This window comes from Gavia stellata, chromosome 2 (assembly GCF_030936135.1).
Source record: "Gavia stellata isolate bGavSte3 chromosome 2, bGavSte3.hap2, whole genome shotgun sequence".
In the NCBI taxonomy this organism is placed as follows: domain Eukaryota; kingdom Metazoa; phylum Chordata; class Aves; order Gaviiformes; family Gaviidae; genus Gavia; species Gavia stellata.
The window spans coordinates 14180161-14204742 of NC_082595.1; the positions used below are offsets into that span (position 1 = coordinate 14180161).

At 35.7% G+C, this 24582-nt stretch overlaps 1 protein-coding gene across 1 annotated transcript; it reads left to right on the forward strand.

Annotated features, from left to right (window-relative positions):
• Positions 1–1649: 1649 nt before the first annotated feature.
• Positions 1650–23426, forward strand: DYNC2LI1 (dynein cytoplasmic 2 light intermediate chain 1). The gene is given in 14 exon segments (XM_059835433.1): positions 1650–1674; positions 2450–2567; positions 3832–3866; positions 4283–4352; positions 5367–5455; positions 7637–7823; positions 10318–10386; positions 11744–11821; positions 13396–13472; positions 13827–13897; positions 14346–14443; positions 16395–16491; positions 16494–16522; positions 23300–23426. Coding segments are annotated over 14 exon segments (1098 nt in total). The 5' UTR covers positions 1650–1660; the 3' UTR covers positions 23366–23426.
• The last annotated feature ends 1156 nt before the right edge of the window (positions 23427–24582 follow it).

Sequence of the window (24582 nt, forward strand, 5' to 3'; positions counted from 1 at the left end):
CAGTAAAGTATGTCTAGATCATAGCACCAGCAGCAATTCCTACCTTAGTTTTGCTTTCTTTGGCAGAGGAATAGCAGCTTTGTCCAGGGTCTTCACCACCTCTAACGGCTGATTATGGATCAGCACTGGCTTCATATACCAAGGTATCATAAACGTTCTGTTGAAATGAAATTGATGAAAGAAATGCACTTGGAAAGGCATCAGCATGACCTGCTGCAGTACAACACTAAACAATGACGTTTCTGGATTTTAATTAGCAAGACCATGGTTTCCATAGAGGGTTAGCAAATGCTTTACAAAATCATGTAAAAACCTGGAATTAAATAAAGACAGGGGAAAACAACCGTATGAAGGCTTCTGGAACTGAAACTGAGGGATTATGCAAGTTAAACTTAGAAAAAAAATGCTTATTTAAAGAACAAGTGTTACTTAGGGTCTGTGGAGGCTACATAAGCTGCTTTTGGGGAAGGAAGAAGGAACAGTTACAATTCGCTCTGAGTTAATCATTATGAATGAGGCCACTTTCCTGGTTTTGCTCAAACAGGTAAGAGAGGATTTTACATAGGTTTTTCTACCTCTAGTCTCTCAAGACACGAAGCAGCTAGTCAGCTACAGAAGGTCAGCCGTAATTGCTGTCCTGGATTTTGGGTCACTTCCCTGCTGTAGGACACTTTTGACTTACCTTGTCAGGTTCACCTACAACCTGTATCTCTCTCTTATGCTGGGTCATCCCGCAGTTTTACTGCACCTTTAAATCCTACTTTCTAATCTAACCCTAACGTGATCTTTGGATTTGATCTTTGGTTGATAGAACTTATTTGAAATAATCTAGTGCCTGTCTCCTGTTTGCTAAAGCATCTTACTTCTATTTGCAATAGTTGATTTGTATGCCCCAGTAACGACAAAATAATTACACTTATTTTCTTATACAGCAGTTCACTTATTAGGGCGTGGGAACTACCTCAGGTCTTGTTTCACTCCCTCCACAACAAAGCTATCTTGGGAACCGTGAGTTGTATCAGGAGCCCACGCTTAAGGCTGAGGTAAAATAAGACTCCTGCCATTTATGACTTGTTTATTCATCCCCCTCTTTCTCCACAGCTGAAGTATTTTGTCACTTAACAAGGGCTACAGTCGAGGTCCGCCAAAGACCCAGTGACCCCGCCACCCCTCACACCAGCTCCGCTCACTCTGGTAGCAAGACGGGTCACCATTTTCAGCACCCGATAAACAGGAGGCACCTGCGGGTCCCACGAACAACTCCGGGGCCCCGGGGGCGGGCGGGACCCTCCTCGGAACCGCCGCGGGCCTTCCCTCACCTCAGGGGCGCGGCGGCCGCGGCCCCCGAGGCGGCTGAGGCCGCCGCAGCGCGGACAACTGAGAGAAAGTCGCGCCCGCCGCACTGCTACCAGCTACGGAGCGCGCCCCTGCGCCGCGCACGCTACCAGCGAACAGCGCCGCAGCAGCGGGGAGGGCTGAGGCAAGAACAGCGCCGCCGCGGCAGCCGGGCCGGAAGGCGGCGCGAAGCTGCGGCACCGCCCCGCTGGGAGGTGTCCTCCGTCCCCTTCCGCCGCCCACCCCCGCCTCGGAACTACGCTTCCCAGCGTGCCCTGCCTGGTTCCCATGGCGACGGGGAGCCAGGCCCGGGCCCTGCGGAGCGATGTCCAAGGCCAGGTAACGGGGCCCCCTGCCCGGGCTCCGTGAGGGGTGGTCGGCAGCCTCCCCTGTCTCCTCCCGGCGGCTCGCCCCCGCTGCCGTGCGGGGAAGGAGCCGGCGGCCGGGAAGGACAGCCTGGAAGAGGGAAGGAGGGAGGTGTAAAAGTGGCTGTTTCGGCCTCTGCCCCTGAAGGCGAGCGAGGCCACGGGCAAGATGGGGGCACGCCTGCCCCTTGGTGTGAGGAGCCGGTTGCTTCTGTTAGGGACCCCATAGAAAAGGGGGAGGCCTAACCCACCCCCACCGCCCCGCAGGTGGCCCTGGGGGAGCCTGAGAAGGGGAAGCCCTCCTTGCCCTGGGCAGTAACTTCCCCAGGACACCGAGGGCAGGTCCTGAGCCCGCCCGAGCACACTGACGCGTGAGCGGCTCCTCCGGTGCCGGCGTCCGGGAGCTTCCGACTCCAGAGACTGCCAGCCTGAGCTGCAGGGTGCTGTAAAAGGCCTTGATCGTTAGAAAACCTTTTAAATGTGCCATAAATGTACTTCCCGCCTCACAGCTGGTATTTACTCAGCATCAGCCACAAATGTCTGTAGGGGTTACCTGAGGAATTTTACTTAACCTCGTTTTGTTAAAAGAAGTACTTCGACAAGCAGAGGGCATGTGATGTGAAATAACAACACAACAATAATAATAATATCAACCACAATACTCTTCACTTATCCATTTAGGTATTTTCAGGAATTATCGTCTAGGGTCCATTGTTTTTCTCTAATGACACTCTCTTTTTTCCAACTAGTGATACTTTGTGGGATCTTGCTATAGCTGAAGTGGAGAAGAGAGAAAATCCTAATGACAATGGCAAGCGTGTGGAAGTTTGGGAAAAATCAATATTATTTATGGGAAACAAAAATGGGGTAACGCTAAATATTGTACAATTCTGTGCTTTTTCAACATAGTTTGTGTCAGGGAAAATATCTGATATTTTCAGATATTAAGATCCACTCAATTCTTCTAAAGACAAAATATGTCATGTTCTGAATTTGTAGAGCGGGCATTCCACAGAGTGTGGACCAATTGGACTTTATTACAATTCAGAAGTTCAAGTTTACGTTTGGAGAGTCAAAATATCAACCATTGTCATCGACGATGTGCTAATTCTTTGAGGTTTGGCTTCATTAATTTTTGTAAAAGTAACTGCCAGAAATAACGCTACCCTCTTTAATTCTTTGACATGTCAAATTTCCCCTTGTAAAGGTTTAACTGGTAACAATCTAATTTAAGTCCATTGATACCAGTTTTGTTGTAAATAGAGGCCTTGGCATCCTGCTATGAATTGTGTCTGTATCTATGTCAGAAAGATTTGAACGTGCATTATGAGTGATTGCAAGCTCATGATTCTACATGTCTGAGGTTGTTTTACCTCATTGTCTCATAAGCTGGGTCATTAGTAATTTCATATTTTTCTTCTGTTACACTTATTTGAAAAGTTAATAAGGAAATATTTTCCTTTTGGACCAAGTGAGTAATATTTTTAAGAATACAATTTTTATTTTAAAAGGATTGGTAAATGTGCAAACTCTGATCAGCAATTTTAAAAATACTTTTTTCAGAGAAAATACAGTGATTTTACCTGATTTCAGATTTACCTGAAATTCACTGATTTTTGAGATAGGAAAGGACACAGGAGTAAACTGTAGAAGTTCTAGCCCCTTCAGTGTGGCATGGTACTCAGTGTCTGAATTTCAACAGTGTAAAGACATATTCTTCTGTAAGTTTATTTGTCTTTTAAGCATTCTTTTTATTTCCATCTCATCAATGATAACTTAATTTCAGTGGAAACCAAACATTAAATAAATGCATTATTAATAATTAAAAACTGTTAAACAGTTTTAGCAGAGTTGGCCAGGTTGATCAGTAATGTCTAATTTTAAGCACACTATTCCTAATACTGTATTTGTCGTCTCTATTAGTTTATAATTATAATAATGGTAGTGTAACTTGATTCTGACAGAAAGTTGGCAGTTAAGTTTCCACTATAAGGCTACAAACAATTACATGAGTTTACACTTTTCCGGTACTTTATTATTGGAATGTTAAATGAGTGAGTTTCATTTAGCGATATAACTTCTATGCTTTAATGACATTACAGTAGGATTCTTCTTTGTTTTTAATTTCCAGGGTAAGACTGCTATTATACTGAGGTGTCTTGAGAGGTATGTGTTGAATTTTTAGAAGTAGTTTTCAACTGTGGATTAGAATTTTACATAAATAGTTATATTGTGTGATAATTCATAATATATGTATACAGATGCTGTCTTCTGTGACTGATTGATCACTTATGGATAAACTTATTTCCCTTCATTACTACCTGTCATCTGACCCCTTCAGTCCTTCTCCAGTATTAGAGAGCTTAAATGGCCATCTATTCAGGTTGGTGCTGCTACTTCTCCTGCCTTCAGCAACTGAGACCTGTTGTCCTAAAGTGCCGTCTCTGTACTGCTGTTTCTAAGCCTACTGCTGTTTCTAAGCCAAATTCTGAACTGACTGATAAATATAATTTAGTAACTGTAGAATTAATTTTCTTTATTTGGAGGATCTTGACAAAATGAAGTTATTTTTCCTTGCATAGGGAAGAGAGTCCAAAGCCAACCTTAGCCTTGGAATATACTTTTGGAAGAAGGGCAAGGAGACACAATACAGTGAGTATCCAGAAAGTATAGTTTACCATATCTTTATATACACACACACATAAAAATAATATATGTGGTTTATTTTTATGTATGAGAATCTTTTTTTTTTAGCTTATTGTTTGTGAAATAAAAAGTTTTTAAATATAATTTTATTTAAATTAGCTAGCTTAGTTTCATGTTTTAATCTGTAATATGTTTTTTCCCTCTCACTAAAACACAGTAGGTCAGAGACCAAAGTATAACACAAAGCAATCAGATTCATCTATAAAAACTACCATGTTAGTCGTGTTTGAGTGCTTTTATTTTCCCATTGTAACACAGTATGCATGCCTTTAACTTTGTCTTCAAAATGCAAAATGAGTACAAACCGATGAAGATACTTTACAACCAGTTTTATGAGAGAAGCGATCATCTTAGAGGATGTTAAATCATAATTAAATTTTTGGCTTATGTGTCCATATCGCTAAATTTTGCATTGCAGATTACGTTAACAGAAATATCGAACCCATTCCCATCACAGCACAACACTGCCCAGCAGCAATAACTATTGCTGCAGGTAATTGCTGTTTCTATTACTGAAGCAGAGAGTGGGAAATCTGACTCTGAAAGATAAAAATCACTTAAAACTTTTCCCAGAAACTAAATGCGAAAGTAGAGATTCATTACTTTTCCAGTTGCAAACTTCTCAAAAAGCATTAGTCTTGAGCTGCAATAAACAAAAAGTGAAGAGAACCTGATTTTTTTATGTTTATCATTAATCATGCTGCTTCCTGACTTTTTTACTTTACCGTAGTCATTTATCAAGACAGTCATAGGCATGCCAGGAGTCTTTCGTAAGTGTTGCATGGGATTTCTTGAACATAGGGAGTTCTTTATTTGGTTTTGTTTTTCAGAAAATACTAGTGAAATAATACATGTTCTTGTTCTGAGTCACTTGCATGAAAAGCCAGTTTATCAAATCAAGATCTTCTCTTGGTGTTGCATGGAAATACATGTTTCTAACATAAAGAAACTCTTTTACAGCCCAAAGATATAGCTCATTTTTGGGAACTAGGTGGTGGAACCTCATTACTGGAACTGATTCGAATACCAATCACTAGCAACAACATAAGGTAAGTGATTAATATTACAGTTCCAAAGTTAACTTCAGCTTTCCTTGAAACATAAGTAAATCTCTAGGCATTTTATTGTGGAAAACTCTTTCAAAATGTAATATAGAACATTTATGATTTTTTCTAAAAATCATTGTGATACCACCGATACTTTGCTTTGTGACCTTCCTTTTCACTGTTCTCTCTTAATAAGCCAAGTTCTTAGCAGTCTCCAACAACAAGAGAAAGCGATAACATGAAGGAAATAGGTTGGCCTTAAGTAGATAGAACAAGAAATACAGAAAAAGAGAAGACATAGTATCTTTATGCTCAGTGAAAGAGCAGAAAAAGCAACTTGGGGGCATATGAAAAGTAAAATCTTGCTTCCTACTTCCGTATGCAAACATAGATGCTATGTCTGTGAGGGGCAGTATTTTAGGGTGAAAAAACAAGGCAAAAAATTGTGACAAAAAAAAAACAACCTGGATTTTTGGGAAGTGAAGTGACCATCTGATGAGATGAAAAATACAAGAGAGAGGATGTTTCTGAGAGGGACTAAAACTATTCAAATGATTTGAAGACAAAAGGAAATAGGAATGTAGAGAGAATTAAGAGAATGTAGTGAGAAAAATCCATAAAAGTGATGGAATAGCAGAGGAGGAAGAAATGCATAAAGAAGAGTTGCATGAAGAAATGAGAAGGTGATGGGGGGGGTGCATTTTACGTTTTTTCTGGTTAGGGAAGATGGAGTTGAAAGTGGAAGAGAAAAGAGATCAAAAGATCAAAAAAAGATCAAAACAGAAAAGGATCAAAAGATACGTTTTGTGTTATGATGCATTGCTTTATTTCTTTGTTAGTGAGCTTTAACTTCTGTGGGGGGAAAAAAAAAAGAAAAAGGAGGGATATAATTTTTATCATGTACATTTGCTATTGAGATAATGCCATTATTTAGTGAGAGACCAAGACAGAAGGAAAAAAAAACCCGCTTCTGGCATGTGAAGCTTTTTGTTTCTAGAAGAGCTTGGGGGAAAAAAAATCAACTATCATTTTTCAGCTATTGCCTAAATGAACTTAACTGAGCTCTGCCTCCATCAGTTTTTTTTCCCTTTTTACTGATGAGGAATCTTCTGATGTGGATGATCTTAAGATTCTTTGATGGGATAGCAACATTGTTCCCTAAGACCACTTGTGTTAATAAGGCAATATTCTAACATACTACTCAAAAATTCTACCATTTCAACTTAAATACAAGTGCTTTTCACTGGTTTTCTCATCTGTCTGTAGTCAAGCAATTGGCTTATTTAAAAGTTCCATCAACTATATCTAGTTTCACTGAGAGCCTTTTCACCAGATTTTTTTCCTGCAGCATTTTAAAGTGAAATTGGACATTTACTTTGCTTTGTAGTCTTTCTAATACCACTCTGCTCTGGAATGTGGAAGAATGATTGCATCCATTCAAATGGCTGCATTTGCGATGTTGTTCTTTACAGTTGCACTTTAATGCAGTTAGAGTTTTGGGAGGCAGGGTTTTGGGAAGTGAGGAGTTTACATATAAACATTTCTCATCATAATCTGCCTGGTAATTGCTAAGCAAGTCTTCAGTACTCTGACTTCTTCCATTCATCTTTCAGAAGACTTTCTCATACATTCATTTGAGGTTCCAGCTGATTAGCACTGTCCATGGCACAGAATATTGCCCTTAACCAGTTTTTTCCATTTCATATTACAAAATAATAATGAAAGTATAGAACTTTCTAATACATTAATGGTTAGGAAAGATCCTAACCATTTGCTAACATTGCTTCATCTGGGACTGTAGAGTTGTGAGATGGCGGGGATACATGATAGTATCTTACCCAGTGATACAGAAGGGAGGAGCTAAATGGGCTGTGGACATTTGCGCATCTTACTGCTTTGAAACAAAGTCTCCAGAAACAAAGTTTGATGTATACAATCCCCCAAAACCCCTGATGGAAAGTTGCCAAAGTAATAGTTCTGAACAAGAGATGACGGAAAGGTTTCGTCAGAGCTCAGAGTATCCTTAGAAAAGCCATCTCTCTTTGTTCTTACATTTAATTATATCTTAGCATTTGTATTTTCACATTTTTTGCTTTCACCATTTGTACTACTGGTATGTTTGTATATAAAAATGTTAATTGTCTTATGCACTGAAGATTTGACCAAATAATGCTTTTTTAATAGATCATTTGCTGTAGTTCTGGTATTGGATTTGTCCAAACCTAACGAACTCTGGACTACTATGGAGAAACTTCTGCAGGTCACCAGGAACCATGTGAACAAAATTTTAACCAAACTAGAAAAGACAAATCCTGAAGTAGCTACTGAAATTAAACAGAGGATGCGGAACAATCTGCAGAGGGATCACCCAGTAAGTTACTTCTAATATTTTCTCCAGATGTCACAGGCCTTTATACAGTTAAAGATAATGCTTTTGAAAATCATAAACAACTCTTTTAGATTTTTATGCATGACTGAAAATCCATTTGATGTAGATGAACCTGTTCACTGGAAAATTACAGCAATTTAATAAAAATTCAATAAGAGCAGAAACAAGGAAAGAAGGTTTCTTATATCTTTTTGTTAGATATCTAATGTGATTGTTATGGCATGTTACACCAATCAAAAGAAATAGTTTTAGAGTAGCAGTTTGCTTTTTTTCCCCCCTCATCTTTTTAAAATGAAGATGAAAACTAGAATGTACAAAAGTCATCTAGCAAGAGACTAGCTGAAGGTACAAATTTAAGCAAAGAATATAGTTATAACAGCCATCAACATGACTATATACTTTGCATTTATTTAAATGTCTATCACAAACTCAATGCCTTTTGATAATCTGACAACTAATTAAATTATAAAGTTTCAGAAATGTTAACATCAGTCCTTTAAACATAATTGCTAACTAAATCTCTGGAAAAGCTAAACTAGATTATGTGCAATAGAAATGAAAAGTCACTGTGCAAATGTTGTGTGTGTATAATACATAGATAAGTATTCAACAATTCAAAGACTTGGCACATAAATCTAGTTGCTGTAACTTCTATAAAATGCTGTAATACAGCAAATGCTTATGTAACTCAAAAATTGAAAAGTAACTTAAAATTTTTGAGAAAGCAACATATGCAACACTCAGTAGATTTGGAGTATAGGGTTTGAGATCTGCTGGATTATGATTTCGGTTTTCACTTTTAAAGAAGATAATTCACAAAAAGAAAATGCCTAAAAGCACACGTGGCAATAAATTATGACCACAGTGTCAAGTTTACATATAGGGGCTTACATATCAGAAAACTGCAACCTTTTTTCAATAAGTAAAAAGAAAAATGCCAGTAATTGTTAAGAAGAGAAAACTTGTTATACTTGCACTGTAGGAAACACAATTATACCTTCTAAATTAGAATTTCTATTCAGCCTTCATTATCAAAACCAGAAAGGATGAAAATAAAATGTGATGTTACTCCTCGGTTCTCTTTAAACTTTCATCATTGTTCAAGAAAAAAATATGTCAATTTTGTGGGAGGAAATACTATCTTTTATAGTCAAAGTAAATGACAGTTTACGCAGATTTTAATTTGCCTTTTTATAGCTAAACATATTTTTATGATAAACAGGAATTTATGAGGTTCTTAGAGTTTTTTTTAAGGATTAGATATATTTCATTGACCTGGATAAAGGATTATAGGCTATCATGATAAACCATATCAGTTGCAGACTTTGTTTAAAAAGGCTGGATGCACCTACAGTAGTCCATAGCCAAAAATTAATTCCGTAGTCAAAAAATTAATCGGGGTCAGTATGCCAGTTTTAACGTTTCTGATGTTATCCCAATTTTTTTTTTCTTAGTTAAGAAGCTAAAACAAATTTTTTTCAGGTCTATATTCTATACATCCAGTTTTAAGTTATGATAACTTTGCTCACAGCTTTTGCCTTGACAGTGTATGAGTGAAGCCATTATTTTTCCTCTCAAAGTAGAGGATTTTCAGCATGTGCAGCTTCTTGCTAATATACTGACTGTCGTTTAATCTGTATGTGAAATAACTGGTTTTAGAAGGAAACAGTTAGGTCAACCTCTGCTATAACACATCTCTTTTCCACTCTGGTGCAGCCAAAGCAGCTTGACTAAATAATTGCATGAACACGAGGGGATTGTCTTATTTCATATGGACTACAGGAAAACCTTCCAGACAATTTGAGAATTATTGTAATCTACTTACTTATTAAAACTTTTATCAGAAGTGAACTATTTAACAGTTAAATCTACATCCCCAGAGCTGGTTTTGTCCATTGGTATTGAATTGCATTTGCATGGTTGTTAAGTGACATTTCCTCTTTCTGCTGATATCAAGCATTTGAAAATCATATTAAATATTTTTTAAGAGTTTGGAAAATGTGATGTGGGGAGGACAACTGTGTGACACAAGCAAATAATTCAGCTTAATTTTCTTGAGCTTTTGTCCGTATTACTTTGGATATGATGCAAGGTGGGGGAATGTGTCAAAGAGCCAGTTCTACTAATCCAATCTGGCAGTTGTTCTGTGAATAGATGGGGTTTTTCCTGTCTTCCCTTCCCATCTAATGTTGGAGCTGGAGTATATAGTGCTGGAATATATAGTGTAAGAGCCCTTTTATGCCAGTAAGTGTTCTGACTGCTTAGAGGGATTATTTCCTGACCATTTTTGAAGAAAATGAGAAAATTGTAGAATATGGCATGGATATTGCATTAAAGTTTATTCATCTATCTTAAGGTTTTGAAAAAATAGACCTTGTCTTCTATGAAGTAATTTTAACCCCCTTCAGTTGTTTTAACAGTTGCAATCTTCTACAGTTTGTTTACGCTCCTTAACTGTTATGTATCTGTTTAATAGGATTATGAGTTAGTTGACCCTTTCCCAATACCCTTGGTGATAATTGGAAGTAAATATGATATTTTTCATGTAAGTAATACTTAATTATTTTTTTATATAATTAAAAGGTTCCTAGTAAAGATTCTATATACTAAAATCTTCATAATATAGTAGTAATAATTTGAACAAAAGTACGGCCAGTCAGCCTTCTACCACAAAAAAAATCTTTCCATCCAACAGCATTATGGAAGGCATACTCTCATTCCTTCACAAAACACTCCCAAATTGATGATTTTTGAGATGTACTTGGAAAATGTTGAGATACAAGTTGCTGCAGACCAAAAACATCATGTTCATTACTTCCTTTTATAATGAGAGAAGTCCAGCTCCATGTGCCCCTTCTGACAGCAGCTGTAAGTTTATGGCAGTGAAAGAGGGGCACCTCTCAAGTCAGCTGGTCAGATTTTCTGGTAGTTGTGGCAGCACGAACAGTAAACTATCGTTTCAGGCTGGAACTTTTCAAGTACTTCTTAAGTTTTTAGAGACAAGTGAGTAATTGCATCTTCTAGGGGGAGAGGAAAGAAGTGTCATAGTACTGCTGGATTCTCCCCCAGGATGTTAAAAATCAAACAAATGCGTATTCAATTTTCAAAGAGCAGTTGATCATGAGGAACTAGAACAGTATGTTTGATTTCTAGCTGCTGTGCTGGCAGCCTGTGCTTCTCTGGATGTCTACATAATGAATTGATACTTGGCTGACTCTTTGAGTTACTTAATTCTTTATTAATAAGGTATTGTGCTTTCTTTCATACTGAGGTTTTATGCTGAGCCACGACCTCTTTAAAAATTAGTGACTCTCATGTAATAAGCGCAGAAAAACAGCCTAACTCCGTTGGGGTCTATGGACAGACTCCTGCAGGCTTCATTGGGACCAGGTTTTTGCCCACTTTATCCAGGGAAGGGCATCTGTATGATCTTACATTAAAGAAACATTGATGAAAAGGTATTTTTATGCCTTTCGAATCTTTCAGGTATTAGAATTTAGAAAGCATATACCCAAAGCTTTACTGAAAGTTAAATATTGTCATAAAAAGAAAAAAATCCTTATTCTTCTAGTAGGCAGTATTTCTACTTCTAAAAATGTAAACCAAAATGAAACAAATTAATTGGAAATCGAATACACATTCCCAATTAAGAAACTTTTTCTGAACTAACATATTGCCTGAATTAGGCTTCCTCTGTAAAAAAGAAACAAAGGGAAATTGTGACATTTCTTTTGAGAGTAGGCTGTTACTGATTCTGTCTTAAGATGTAATTATGCTGACAGCTGAAAGCCTCATATATTGTAGCCTAAGTGTATTGCAGTTCATACAAAAAATGAGAAGTTCTAGCTGTAATACTTTGGTTTTTGTTTCTTACATATATGTTCCAATATCAACTTTTTCAGGAGTTTGACTCTGAAAAGAGGAAAATAATAAGCAAGACACTTCGATTCGTTTCACATTATTATGGAGCATCATTAGTGGTGAGTATATGCACTTTCTAACTAAGGACAGAGAAGATGAGCAATATTTGTGTTACGGAACAATATTTAAAATAATAGAAATGTAAAACTCCTAGAGAAAATGGGATTTAATTGGTTTTCCAGTAGCTTTCTTCATGAGCTAATCTGTCAAATGTGTTACAGGTATTGGCAGGGGATGGATGGATATACTGTATGAACAAACTAACCACATAATTCTCACTATCAGCAAAAACTGAATAAAAATAGTGATCTGTTAGGCAACTCAGTTTCCATATTGAGTTTACTGCACATCTGGCAAAATTCTTTTGGTACAAGAAAGGAGGATGGGAAAAAAGTGATCGCCCTAGACAGAATTAGAGAACTAGCCTTTTTGGTAGAAGCATGAACTTAGGTCTAGTGACCTGGCTTCGGTAGATTTAAAAACTTAGATCCAAGGGCTTGTCTTCACAGCTGTTCAAGCATACCAGTTTATCACACTTACAATGTTGAAGGATAAAGGCAGGGATTTTTTTTTTTTTTACAATAACGAGTAGGAACTGCCAACTATGAGGACAATGACTTATTTATGTGGGTATATAAATTGATTTTGAGTTTGGCAGATCATCTCCTGAGTAAAGGCAGAAACATGCATGCTCAGGTTCCCAATCCAAAAAAGCTGCCACTTGGGCACTCTCTGTATCAGAAGATGCTTCTAATTGTATCAACCATCATTTATGTGATGAATAATATTTAGTAGTGGCTTATTTTGATTACCAAACAACTTATGTTTGCTTTAAATTGTTATAATCACAGCATGTCCTTTTGCATCCATGTATAATTGTACAGCTTTTGTACTTTGACACGTGAATTCATCTTTTGTTAACTGAGAATACAACTGTCTTGATCTAATTATTTTTTTTTTAAAGCATTTAAGCATTATTTTGATTAAGAATGAAGAACTAAGAGCCTAAAACTCTTTGGCTGCTAAATCCTGATTCCCATTGAAAAGAGTGGGAGAAACTTAATTTTCCACAGTAGGGATCTGACTTCCTTCTCAAAGACATGAATCTGTTAGAATACAAAGCCCTTAGACAGGAATAAGCAAGTTGTTTGAGAAGATATTCTGGGAGCTGCTTTCTGATAAATCTGTACCACTTCTGCCACTATCAAGCTGCTTTTATGATGTGTGTACCGTTTTAGTTATTCATTACATTTCTAAATGGTTATGGTATTCTGGATAATTCTTAATGTAGTTTAAAATCTTAATAACTCATTAGTCTTGGGCAAAAAATTTGTGTCTCTTAATGTGCATACTTCAAAAGTTGTGAATCAATATTTTAAAATTTACTCTTTAATCTTTATTTATGCTATTTTTCATTTAATTTTTCTTGATCTATATATTCAGTGACAAATACATTCATGTTTTGGAAAGGGAGGGTGAGATTTTTATTCTAGTAAATTCAATGCACATGTAGCAAATTTGTTGAGGTCAGGAATTAGCCAGGCTCTATCTGAAATCCTCTGTGCAGATGACATAATGTAATATTTCTATGATGGAGGATCATAATGTATATTTTGTTTTCTGATTCATTTAGTTTACCAGTAAATCTGAGGCTCTCCTGCTGAAAGCCCGTGTTCTTATCAATCACTTAGCATTTGGCTATGATAAAAGGTAATATAATTATTGTCCAACTATTAAATGTCTTGCCCAGAATCTAAAAGTACTTAATAAAAAAAATTTACTCACCAAAACATTTTTTGTTTTCTTAAATACAATCTCGGAAAGAGACTTGGACTTTCACTCCTGTGTCTCAGCTGCCTATCTCTGCACAGGACAGTGATAACTCCTTGTTTTTGATCCTAAAAACTGATGGATCAGAAACATGGTCACCACTAGAATTGAGTAGATTTTTATTTATGTGTATTTGAATGCAGAGCCCAGTAAGAGTCTAGTCTTGGTTAGAATAATGTCATTTTTTGTTGATTGCTAAATGCTCACTTGAAACCTTTTCTTTTTTCTGTTTAGCAAGTCTGTATCGGTGGATCACAGCAAACCTCTATTTATACCAGCGGGCCTGGATTCGCTGAGCCAAATAGGTTAGGACGTATGCTGTTCATCATGTTGGTTGCTTAATCGGTTTTGAAAACAAGAAAAAAATTTTAAGCAAGTAAAACTTAAAGCTAAATTATAGCACATCAGCATCAGTTTTAACAGATTATTGAAGAAAATGGCTTAGAAAGTTTAAAATTACGATTCAGTATTTGTATTATTGAGAATTACTTGTGCAGTTTTGTTAGGTAGTTTAATAAAGTATCGGGACTACTTCAAATATTAAAGTACCAACAAGCTTAGATCTTGAAAGAAAATACAATACTACTCAGCCCATTTCATGGTAGGAGATCAATGTTTTTTCAAACTTGTTGCAGCTTGTCACTGTAGAAGATAAAATATTAAATTAGATGGATTATTATCCAAAATGCTTTGATAATTTATGTTGTTAAGACAACATACTTGTATTACTTCGTGCTGTGCTATAATCCTTAGGACCACCACCCGCCTCTGATAGTGATATTGGAAAGATGCGTGCAAACACACCATTGGAACTGTGGAAGAAAGTATTTGAGAAAACATTTCCTCCCAAGGTAGGTATTTACATGTCTGCTGCACAGCTGCTTTCTCATAGGGTAGTAGTAATATCACTGCTAATTTTTGTCTTTCAAGTCCAGTCACTGGAATTTCAGTCTCACTTAGCACTTCTTTTTCTTCCAACCTCTTTAATTCATACATTTTTTAAAAGATAGAGATTTGTATGTAGTGGTGCTTTGATTATTAGCTTTTGCATCTTCAGTCACCTTCCCATATTTAGTAATAATGAAAGTACTGATGTAAACCCTCTGTTTTTTCCAAAGTTATAGCATTGCCTTTCATTATATTGAGAGACAAGCTATACTCAACGTTTTTTGAATTTTATAAGGTGACATATCCTCTAATGCCTAAACCAAATGACAGTGATGTTCCAAGATGAAAGCTATTCCTGGCTGTAGCAAGCTACTGGTCCCTGTTCTCCTAGGCCATGAGGCTTTGAATAAGGCGAGTGTGTTGAGAGTTCCTTGCCAAAATCTGTCATTTTGCTATGGGAAGTATTTGGATTTGCAAGGTTATTAGAATCCCTTGGCACCTATGTAGTGATAAATCTTGTACATATTTCAGAAATTTCTGGTCCCAAGAGGCAAACCCCCAAATACTTCTTTTCAATAAAAGTAATTGCTGGTGTTAGGAAATCAAAATTCTTCTCTATTTGACCTGAGCAAATACAGGCTGCTGCTTTCTCCTCATGTACTAGACTGTATCACAGTTCTTTATCCTTGTCTGTTTCCTGCCCTACGGCGTACCTGGGCAGGCAAGGAAGTCAGTCAGGGCTATGAAACTACCTCAAATTATGGCGCACAAACTGGGCTTTTTCTAGTTTTCAGTCTATGGATCTCCCTTCTTGGTGAGAAGGAGTCTGAATTCACCCTTTCCCACTCACTTGACTGCTACATACCAAAGCCTACAAATTATTTCAGGTGGTTTGTGTTTGTGAAGAAATTATCACTAAGATGCTGTTCTCATTACACTATGCCCTAACTTGATAATGACTAAATTTTACTTTTCAAAAACTATACAGGACTGTTATTTTTCATGTAACTTTTGCTCATAGCCTTTTAAAACACAATAAACAAACCCTCCCCAACCCCCCATGCCATAACTCCCGAACTCCCCTTGAAACAGCTGGAGAAATGAATAAATTTCTTATCTTGCAAGCTCCATCAGTGTTCTAAGATAGCGGTATAATTAAAGAAGATTTGCCAAGTAGATTCCCAGTCTTCTGTTTTGGTTCCAAAATATGCTTTAAAGCTCAAAGCTGTTTTTATGCAGTGTGAATTTCTTTTTCCATCACCTCATCTAATAATAAGTATAATTCTGCTTTATTTTATTCCATAATTTGTATGATTGACTTATTGCTACTTTCCATTTGTTATGAGTAAGGAGAAATCTGCAGGACAACATTTTTTAAAAAATTCTAATTTGATAGTGTTTCTTTCTTTAGTGTATTTGCTTCTTTGGAATTAAACTTTTAGTTCTCTCAAGGTTAGTAAATGAAATTTCAGGTGTTTGGAAAAAAGGTAGTAATCAATTTCACAGATACTGAAGTAGCGCTTCTGGTAACCGGAACTGAATTCTAGTCTTGAGTATTAAATGCTCTAGCAAGAGCAACCTTAACCCAAGTGCCGTGGGCCAGAAAAGATAGTTTCATTTTGAGGAGAGAATAATAAACAACTACCAAATATTCTTATTTTCTTCCCTTTAAGATCTAACTGCACTATTACTTTCTCATCATTTTACCAATATAAGGTAATATATAGTATATTTTATCTAATGGGTGTCCTATGGCACAAAATTCTTCCATAAATGCAGGATTTTAATATATTTGTATTAAAAGCAAAATACTTCCATTAGATCTACAGAGTGGCATTTTCTTATTAAAAGAGAAGAGGATAAAAAGAAGATAAAAAGATTTATCATTTGGGGTTTTATTATTTCTTCTTTTAGAGTTTCTGTGATTCACAAGATACCAAGGACCCTGCACAGGATTTACAATACGCTGAGTATGAAGTTGATGCCATGAGAGCTCAGAAAAACCAGGTGTGTGTTGTTCTCCAGTTGCTGTTCACAGTCGGGTATTCCAGAAACACCAGCATTGCTGAATTAATTGCAGAATATACTTGTAGCCCCCTTTTTGCCTTTAAATAACTTCAACTTTAGTTTTCAATTTAGTAGTTTGTTTTTGGGATAGTTTTTTTTTCCCCCATTAGTAGACGTTAAGCAGGTAGAGCATTGTTAGATCTCCAAGTTTTGGCTCTGTGGTTTCTTTAGAAATTAAGAATTCAAATTTTCCCTCTAGCTCTCTTCCAGAATTATTTCACTAAAATAATACTGAAACAAAGCTGTGAAGTTTTCTTGGAAATAGTTTCTTCATTTCTGCACCCTGTACTCTCATTTGGGTGTTGACTAGCAGGAAGTCGAGGAAGCAGTATCAAGGTTTGGGGAGGGGGCTGTTTACTTTCTTTATTTTTGTCTTCCACCTTCAAATCTTTTTATTTAAACTGGAAAGGAACAGGGATGATAACATTTCTGACTTGAGTTTGCAGGCTATGCATGTTTATCTTAAAGAAAGTGAACAGAATTATTCCACATAGTGATATTTGGCTTAACCTCTGAATTCCAGGAAAGACCTTTAGTGGGGAAAGGGTCTTTTATTTTTTCTTATTAATTTTGAAGTGTTACATTTGTGGTGAATTAATTTTATAGAAAAATAGAAAAATTCTATGGCAAACTAGACAAAGATTAGAACACTGCCTTATAGATATCAGCGTATAACATCACATGAGTAGAAATACTGTATATAGTCTTCATCAATATCATTGGTATGGGTCTGTTAAAATCAGTCAGAGATTTGTGTATTTTTCTTTGTTTGGAAGAAGTATCACATACTTATTCCAGAAACTCTCTTTTTCACATAGGTTAATTTGTTTCACACACGGAAAATTTTTTGCTGGAATCACTGAGAAACATTCCACTCTATTCTCACAGTTTTTATGGGGGCTATTTGTACATTGTTAAACTTCTTTGTGGACCAAGTTACCTCCAAGTTAAAGGAGGTTTTTCTAACAGTGCTTAAGATGATGGATTGTACCAATCTAGATATCACATGCTTTTATAGACCCACATTCTTAAGATGAAAGGCAGTTTTATTGAATTGCACTGCAGTTAATCTCAACTAACCCTAAAATGCTGTGGCAAATTTCACCTTTTGCATGCTTGTAAAAGAAAGCCAAAGGATTAGATTATTACTGCTATCACTTTTTTTTAGAGTTGAGTTTGATTGCATAAGGCAGTAAACCTGTAGTTACCTGATCCAAAGAAATATATTAATAATGTAAAAGAATAAAGCAATTTCAACAACGCCCTGCAGTCTTTGAACTTGCACGTTACCTGTAATATCCTGTTAATGTAGGCATCAGTTCTGAATTTCTGTTACATCAAGAGCAGTCTTAGAAATCATTAAAATTTGTAAAGCACATTGCTTTTGGAATTTATAATGTAATCTCATAACTCAGTATATCTATACATCTCAAAATAACTGTATGGTGTACTAGGTTTGTTATTTTTGGATAATACTTATGTCTTGCAAAAGAAGATACTGGTATGCATTGATTAAATCATATGGGAAATTATTAATTTTCTGTATTTAAACAAAAGAGGCAGGCTTTTAGAATCTTAATCTGTTCAAGGGCATTGCAAACCAGTGTAGCTTCTTTTAGTTGGACTAATACAAGTAATTTGAGCATTAAAGAGAAAATTACTTTTGTTATCTGCAGCTATTTCCTAAATTTCTCTATCATGAAGTTCCGTTATTACAAGATTATTTGCGCATTATTAAAATGTTTTATACTCAAAGAATTTCATTCAATTTGAAATGCACCAAGATAGCAATATGCATATAAAAGAAAAGAACTCTGTAGTTGCGGTGGGCCTTGAAATGTCTTTGGATTTCCCAGTTATGTGAAAAGTGGCACAAAAATCCTTTTTTTAAAGCAACATTTTAAATGCATCGTGTCTGACATTCTTTATAGAGTCTCATGATATCTATTGTGTAGGATATATTAAGATGTTTAATATGCAACATGTTGCTAATGAAATCATGGGACAATGCAAAATGAAAGTTTCATATGATGACAGTGTATATTTTAAAATCATTTAAGTGCATGTTATCATTTTCCTTGGTTACTTTCGGTTAATTAATATGCCACTTTGGACTCTAGGTGATGACCAGTTGCTTGTTTATCTCAAAGATAAGCTTTAAAAGAAGAATAAACACAAAAACATAGCAACAGGAACAAAATATATGTTCTTTGGGTGCCACAGTTAAGAGTCCAGCTCATCAGCATTCTGTCACAGGAATGTTGTCTTTTAGACCAGATTACTTTGCCTCCTTAATATTTTCAGAGTTAACTGTGAGACATACCGCACTCTTTCTAGACCTTTTTGCTCTGGAAAGCTCTCTGAGGCTATCTTTTCCTCTCTTTGCCTTTGTTCTTAACTAGCAGATTCGTTCGGGGAATGACTGGAGTTTTGTGCTCTTTGCAGGGCTTTCAAGAGTCCAGAAAAACATTCATTTTGCATATGTATTAAGCCTTAAATGTGTAGCTTGCTGTTAACTCTTCATACAGCCCATGTAAAACATAAACAAGGTGGCAAACTTGTCATCCATTTCTCTCCATTCTCTGCTAGCTTTTTGGCTTTTTAGTATACTAAAAAAAAAAAAAAAAAGAAAAAAAGTAGATGCCTGGTGCCATTTGGTGTCAGCTAACAAAGTAAAGGAAGCAGATCTCAACTAACAGGGCTGTAACTGTTAAGACTTTAACAAGTCATAAACAGAAGAAGGGGAGGTTCTATAACATCTCACAAGGAAGCATAGTCCTATTCCCCCTAAAATAGGACTGACCTAGTTAACCATGTAATTCATAACTCAAAGTTATCTTGGTGTCAGATCTGCAGCTGTCTGACTGATTGAGATTGGGACGGTGTTGGCCAACAGAATGAGCGCCATATTTTTACAGCATACTTCTCTGACATGACCATATTGCAGAACTTCAGGAGACAATTTCAATCTCATTCAACAAACTAGAAGATTGCATATTGTGTGATGAACCTCCTTGGTCAGACCAGTGTTACTGGGCAGAGAAGTATGACAGGCACCTTAACATGGGTAACAAGAGCAGTAGCATCTTTCATTTTCTCCAGAGGAGGATAAGTGCTAGTCTTCATATAGTGGAGAAAGTTATTTAAAATGTTTACTCAGCTGCCAAGAATAAGCTTTCTCATTTTCACATGAAAGCATGTCCAAAGGGCTACAAAAGATGTATTTATTTTTTTAAACCAACTTAACAGTGCTCTAATAATGCTCTTTATTAAATTTCCTACTGAAGTTTAGGTGCTTAAGATTTTTAATCCTTGTTTCACTGCTTGGTTATTTTCACCATGTTCCAGATTGAGGGCACTTTCAGTAAGAAACTGCATGAAAAAGAAAGTTAAAGTCATGTCAGTCCCTCAAAACTGAGGAAAGGCAACAATTAAGGCTTTTCCTACAGTCTTAATTTTTCCTCCTTGTTTGTAGACGTTATAGTATTGTCTTTAATTACATGATCATATACTATTTTGCTGATGTCTCAATTCAATTGTTCAGTATTTCTTTTCATCATCCTTATTCTTTGTGTACCTTACTTCTCAACCTGCCATTCAGACACTTCAATGAACACAAAACTATTAATTTTTTTCTCTGAGAATGTGTAGTAATGTTATCTTACCTGAGTGCCTCACAAACATCAGTTAAGTCTTTCTTCCTGATCCCTTTACGAGATTAGGTGTGATCTTCCCCATTTGATAGATGAAGAATTTATAGAAACACAGGAGTACAGAAGCATAAAGGTTAAAAAAAAAAATTAAAAATCCACTTTATGCCATTGTTGAGACATCTAGGACAAGTTGCTAGCACTAATAATGATTAAAGCACTCAGAGCAAATTGAAAGCATATTTAAATTGCAATTCTTAATTCTTTATAAACCTGATCTGTGCCCCTACGCTTGGTACCCAGAAAACAAAGGAAGCGTAACGCTAACATGAACATTTTGGCATATTTTGAGATATATTCTTTCGTAGGATCTTCATTCAGTTTGGAGAGAGGATCTCTTCGCTGATTGTATAGTTACAGTAGATTACAGAATTCTGCTTATATTTGTAGTATAGCACTTTATGAGCAGGAAGGTACCTTTTTTCAAAAGGGTCTCTGGAGTGATCTTTAATTTGTATTTGAAAGATTTTTTTTCCCATTACATTTCTGATTTATGGGGATTTATTTTACTTTCTATTTTAGATGAAACTAAGGACGTATACTTTCCTGACACCATTTTTCCCTCCTGAATCACTGCATTTGTTAAAGATTATTTTTTGTAAATATCCTCCCATTCAATCTCTTTTTTTTCCTTTCATTTCTCATTATTTAAATATTAATCTTACCTAGATATGTCTCCAAAATAACTACATGTAATTTTGTTCTGTACTTCCATATGTAGTGGAATAGCTATACAGTTTTAATAGATGCTGTAGTTTTGATAGTTTGCATTTCTGTATTGTTTTGAATTGCCTTTACACTGAATTGCCTCCTAGCTAGCTAAAATTACAGCAAAATAAATTCTGCTAAATTATCTGCCTCTTTCTTGAAACAGTTTAGTCAGATGATAAATCTGTAAGGCTAACACCTGTAGACATGACCCTCAGACAGTATTGTTGTTATATGTAAAACTTCATTGTCTAGTGTTACCCCTTCCTGTAGCCTTTGAGAAAGTTGTTAGAATTGAAATTATTTACTTAGCATAAATCATGTTACATGTGCTCCTTAAAATATCACAGTATTCTTTCTATTCCTAACTGTTGGCAAGTTTCCAACAGTTCAATGTGTTCCAAGATCATAATTATTTTATATTAATAATGAGGGAGTGAAAATACAGAGTAAAGACTGGCTTAGAGATAGAACAGTTCAGTACTACTAGAGTTGTATTTAATAATGCAACTTACTAGATTTAGACTAGACAGTATGTTCTGTGTCAGTCATCTATGAGTAAGTTACTGTAAAACTACATTCCTGCAAGCATCATGAAGAATATACACTAATTAAAAATCCTCTTATTGCTCATAAATCTATGGTGCTTTCTGAAATTTTTGCACTGATGACAAAGCTGCTGAAGTTATTTCCTGAGAGAGAGAAAATTCTATTTATTATTTCCATACAATTTTTAGATGATGATTTCTTTGTTGCTCTGCCCTTTATTTTCTTCTTCCTCCCTCTGTGCTCTGGATTGAGAACAAAGATTTCTGTTAAATTCACCAGGTGTGATTTTTGTTATTTTTGTCAGTTCTGGTACCTACAGTGAAACCTCCCTTCCTCTGTTAAGTCCATTCTATTAAAAATCAGAATAGCAATCATATAAAACACATGCCCACTTTTGAGGGTCTGTCTTTGCTACTTTTATACTAATCACTGGTTTATGTCTACCTCTTTTCCTGATCTAATTAAGATATGATGACTTTTTTTGCATTGCAAGCAGTACAGGGTTAGGTCTAACAGTACCTCTTTAGAGTATCATCTTCCTGAAAATACACTGGAAGCCTTCTTATTCTTAAATGAATGAAAAGCAATTGTAGTGCTTTCTGAATTAATTTTTGCTGAAAAAAAATCTTCAGAAACAATTCCCGACAGCATGCACCGCTACATAAAATTCAGAAGATGAATTTGTTGTTTGGTGATGTTGCTAGAACCTTTTATTATATGCTTCAAAATTCCCAGTAGCACTTTTGACTGAAACAAGGTCTTTAGTCTACCATGCTAGTACTCAGCTGATGTCAATTACAGCATAATGTAAATTGCCTCATCTTTCATACCTAATTCGCTTTATTTATACCTCCACAATTTGAGCCTCTGTTTGCTTTTAATAATCTAATTACTATCTAAAAGATGCATAATCTTAATTACCACATTGGGTTTGCATTTTATTTTTACACACAGATGCTAACATTTCAATCTACTCAACAGTAGCACCTGAAAGCATATTTTAACTACTAACTGAAAAACAAAACAAAACAAAAGCATGGCATCATTGTCTGTCAGGAGTAATACACTTCCTGAAAAACCTCAAGCAATGATGAATAATATTTCCACAAATATCCAGTACCATAGATTGAATAGATCTGGTATGTCGATTTCCTAAACACCCATTGCATTCCTCTAAAATATATTTTTTGCTTACTGCTTTCTGGACAAGCCTGTGTTCTCTGGGGGTTTCTAAGGTCCACTGGTAGCTCTCTAAATTATTACCACTGGTGACATATAAACTTGCAGAAGTTCATTTCAGTCCTGTGCTTTAAAAAAGAAAAAAAAGAAAGTAGGCTTTGTTTTCCTAGTTTCTTTTCCATAATCTTAAGGAATTAACGATCCATTTTGCTTCTTGAAAGGCCCTGACTTCATGTTTGTGAAACAGTAGTTTCTGTTGGGTAATTCTGATTTCTGTTTTTAAAACACAGGCAGTGTTAACATTTCTGTGTGTTCATAGGGAGCCTGATTTCTCAAACTGAACGTCTAAAGATCCCACCCAAAATTTCTTCTACCCTAGAAAGCAAGTATCTAGGCATAAATAAATAAATAAAATCTATCTCCCTATGTGAGAGTAAATGTGACAAAATGTATGGCACTTCTAGTATAATTTTGTTAAAAAACATATGGTACATTTTTTCTACAGTGAAAAATGTTCATGCTTTAAATGTTTAGATGGCTACTGTATGTATCTTATTGCTATTAATAATGACATTAGATTAATATGTATGTATGTTTCTGTTTTAGGAACTTGAACAATACAAAAGAAATGCCTCTAAATCCTGGAAAGAAATGGATTTTGACCCTGATTGATGAACTGCTATAGGTGTCTTCAGTTTAACATTTACAAGATTTTTTAATTGTTTTAACATTACACTAGCAATTTAATCTGATGCAGTTGCAAATATACAATATCAAAGTACAAAAATAATATTTATTAAGCATTCCTGTTATTATTTGTAATCAAAATTGCTGTTTATTCATTCAGTCCAAAATTAAGTATATCTTGGTACTGCCACAGAGTTATAAAAAGTGTGGAGAAAGGAATTCTAGACTGTTCAGAGATGGGTTTGAATACGAAGATTGGAATTAGTCAGTTCTACCTATTTTATAATTTATAACACAACATTTGATTTATTTTTTAATGCTTCCACCCTAAACAGGTATTTAAATATAAACAAGTTTTCACACTCAAAATATGAAACTGCATAGTAAAGTATGCTAGGCATTCTTTTCCTGGTTCCTTGCATATATAATTCAAAAGCAAAGCTTAAGAATGTATTTGCATCATTGTTTGATGTATTTGAATAGGATAGTTCTACAAAAAGTGGCAGAATAAAGTGGAATTAAAACCAGGTTTGACCTGATCTAAAATTCAGAAGTTTGCTTTATCTCTGTTTCAGTATCATACAGTTTAATACAGGAATTATTTCTTGCAGTGCATAATGTTGTAATAAATTTGCCCAGAATTCAGAAGATGACATTTCTGTCAAATATTCAAATGCTAGGAAATCAGTCTAATCAATTTGACAGATATTTGGTTAGTGCTGGAAGTATAATTGGTTCACATGGTGCCTAAGCTGGTGGAATGCTAGCCTAAGCTAGATACAGCTTTTTGTCTACGGACATCCTCACTATTATGAGGTGGCCTGAGTGTTTTGAGAATATGCAAGACAAGATCTAGATTAAAGCCAGAGATGTCTCTTGAGAGCTAATACTTGTTGTTAGAGAACAGAGGTCTGAACAGTCACTTGGCAGACCAGACCTTAAGAACGTTCCTTGATGAGCAACCCTACATGCACATAAAAATGGGAAAGAAACTAATGTAGTATCTTTCCAGTTCTTTAAAATTATTTGTTATTTTTAAGATATTTGTTCATCAAATGTTTTTCTGATGTAACAGTTTTATCTTAGAATATTATACATAAAGATACTAGAAAAAAAAAGTCTTGGCCTCGCACTTAAGTGAAGAACTTGCATTAACTTGAGGATTTCAAATTCTTTGTTACAAAGTGCATCAACTCAAAGCT